Source organism: Notothenia coriiceps, unplaced genomic scaffold, assembly GCF_000735185.1.
Source record: "Notothenia coriiceps isolate Sejong01 unplaced genomic scaffold, NC01 NC01_scaffold00011178, whole genome shotgun sequence".
NCBI classification, from domain to species: Eukaryota; Metazoa; Chordata; class Actinopteri; order Perciformes; family Nototheniidae; genus Notothenia; species Notothenia coriiceps.
Genome location: NW_011343879.1, coordinates 1 through 2,509, shown reverse-complemented (window position 1 = coordinate 2,509; position 2,509 = coordinate 1). Strand labels below are relative to the sequence as shown.

Here is a 2,509-nt window from a genome sequence, read left to right as displayed (position 1 = left end):
TTCCCAGGTTTTAGGACTCATTCCTGCACATCTCCATATCCTGTCTTTGGCTCTTTTCTGCTGGAACAATGTACATTTCCCCTCTGTGGGACTAATAAAGGTATTCTGATTCTGATTCCTCTCCCCTCTACTGCAGTCTATCCAGCTCGATCCAGGCCACCGCCCTCTGCTGGCTGTGGATGGTGTTGCAGATGGCGGCCAGCAGCTCGTCCGTGCAGCTCCAGGCGCTCGGCTCCAGGCTGAAGTAGAGCAGAGGAAGGGTCTCCAGCTGCAGCTCCTCCGCCTGGCACACCTCCTCCATCACGCTGTCCACCCCACACCGCGGGAACAACTTCCTATTATCAATTTGAGATGCAGCAAGTTAAAGGAAAATACTTTGAGCTCTTCAAAAAAATGTATATCTGTAAGGTACAAACATTTGCACATCGGTGTGTATGGTGCATCTGTGCCAAGTGATGCGTTTAGAATCCAATGCTTACTTACTATAGCACTTAATTCGCTATACTTGCAAGCTAATGAATTCACCCTTACCTCAGCGTCTTGTGCTTTTTGTTCTTAGGGCGGATATGGATGACGATGGGGTAGATCCCCTGTCTCAATAAGCCTTCAACACTGTGCAGCCCCAGCTCCAGCAGACCGTGCTTGTCCTGGGATAAAAAGGGAGATTTGAATAATGTTTGACAAAATACATTCATTATTATACCATAATCACCTCTTTTCATAAATTGAACATTTGAACTAGCAATTACTTGTTGTTGATTTTTAACCACAAGCATCCTTCTTACTTTAGCTCGAGAGACATGGGATGTTGGTGCCTTGAAATGACTTTTTTTGAATGTTTTTATTTCCTTACCTGGCTGATGACTTCCTGTATCGACTGCAGCCGTATTCCCAGAGCCTGCTCGGGAATGCTGGAATCCAACAGGAACACTTTCTTGTCTCGTTTCTCTGAAGCCTGGATAGGTTCTGCAGACCACAGGAAGCAGGAGGAGAGTGATGAAGGTCAAAGGAAGAATCATCAACCTTTTTGTTTAGTGTTTGGGCAACAGCAGGAGCCATTTGTGTTTGTTGTTTGCATCTCATTATTTTTGAAGGGTTTATAACACTTGGTGGTGATTAGATGCACAGGGGTGTCATTATGGGGGCCAACAATTACAGGAAAGGAGGGCACAGTTTTTATCAGACTTGCAGACAACCAGAGCTACATTAACCTGAACACCACTCTCTTGCAGAATTGGTGATGTACAATAACTTCAGTTAACTTCAAAATGCATCTAACAACTGGAAAATATTAAGTTTGTGTCTGAGTACGATCACTACCACCTACCTTTGTAAGAAGGAAAAGAGGACATCGGGAAGTATAAGAACTGCCATTAAAGGCATCGTGTGTGTGTGTGTGTGTGTGTGTGTGTGTGTGTGTGTGTGTGTGTGCGTGCGTGCGTGTGTGTCTACATACCGGGTGGGCAGGTGTTGAACTTCAGACCAGACTCGGCAGGTTGCAGCAGCCTCTCGATGAGACCCCGAGAGAGAAGAGAGGGGGAGAAGATAACCGGCCTCTTCGTCTGAACCTGCACCGGCTGCACCAAGCTGTACGGGATCAAGTGCTCCTCGTGACCTGAGGGGCACACATACACACACATAATAAACTAAATGTAATAATTACAACAATATGACTTATCACACAGATTTAGTTTGGCGTTTTGGGGAAAATGTTGGCGGGATCTTACGTTTGCTGAGTGTGTAAAGGACCTGCTTTGTGGAACCATTCCCACGCCCACCGGGATCCACTGCCTTGACTAATCGTACACGACAGGGCGCTTTCCTCAGGAACTACATGTGAGAAAATGTAAGATAAATGAACATGTGTTAGCTTTATGATAGCAGTTCTGTAATAGTCTGGTTTGGCACTGTACACATGGATAAACAAAAGAAAACAGATAATATACATTTGACATAAAAAGCACCAGTTGGGCCATCTTTCCAAGATTAATTAGCATTTCTACGTTTATGTTCACGTCATTGTAAAACGAGCAGACTTACCTTCCTCTTGAAGTCTTTTTGCTCGAGCGCCATTTTTCGTAACCTTACAAGCAACAACTGTTGTGCCCTGAGATGGAACATATATACTTGTTATTTACACATACTCAAAATTCTGCATATTTTAAATACAGTCATATTTTCTTATTTTTAACATACCACATCAAATTCTCCATATGGACTGGTGCAATGCACAAATCACAGGCTAAATATGTGTTAGAAATACTATTTTGAATGAAGTGTTGTCGAACTGCTGAAGAGATATCATGACCTAAAAATAGTATTCAAAATATTTTACAAAGCATATGTGTATGCTACAGATCCTCTCAAGAAAGTACACTACGATCACTTTATAATAATTAAATGCAAAATTGTCAATTTCTCCAATATCTTGAATCACATTGCAATATCAGTCAAAATAATCTCAATGACTTACTTTTTACAAATTGTGCAGCCCTACACTATACAAACT

At 42.5% G+C, this 2,509-nt stretch overlaps 1 protein-coding gene across 1 annotated transcript; it reads right to left on the bottom strand.

Annotated features, from left to right (window-relative positions):
• Positions 1 to 45: 45 nt before the first annotated feature.
• LOC104946491 (caspase recruitment domain-containing protein 11-like) lies at positions 46 to 2,135 on the bottom strand. Its single transcript, XM_010772333.1, has 6 exons — positions 2,041 to 2,135; positions 1,728 to 1,830; positions 1,457 to 1,615; positions 854 to 966; positions 532 to 647; positions 46 to 335 (listed from the first exon to the last, which is right to left on the bottom strand). The coding sequence occupies exons 1-6, from the start codon at positions 2,119 to 2,121 to the stop codon at positions 128 to 130; spliced, it is 780 nt and encodes a 259-aa protein (XP_010770635.1). The 5' UTR covers positions 2,122 to 2,135; the 3' UTR covers positions 46 to 127.
• Positions 2,136 to 2,509: the final 374 nt, after the last annotated feature.

What these genes read in the sequence shown, in the direction of transcription:
- LOC104946491 (XM_010772333.1), bottom strand. Translation starts at nt 2,121, where the DNA reads ATGTTCCATCTCAGGGCACAACAGTTGTTGCTTGTAAGGTTACGAAAA. An exon ending in AAAAAGACTTCAAGAGGAAG is followed by an intron (nt 1,831 to 2,040) that starts GTAAGTCTGCTC and finishes TCTCACATGTAG; the next exon opens with TTCCTGAGGAAAGCGCCCTG. An exon ending in CCTTTACACACTCAGCAAAC is followed by an intron (nt 1,616 to 1,727) that starts GTAAGATCCCGC and finishes TGTGCCCCTCAG; the next exon opens with GTCACGAGGAGCACTTGATC.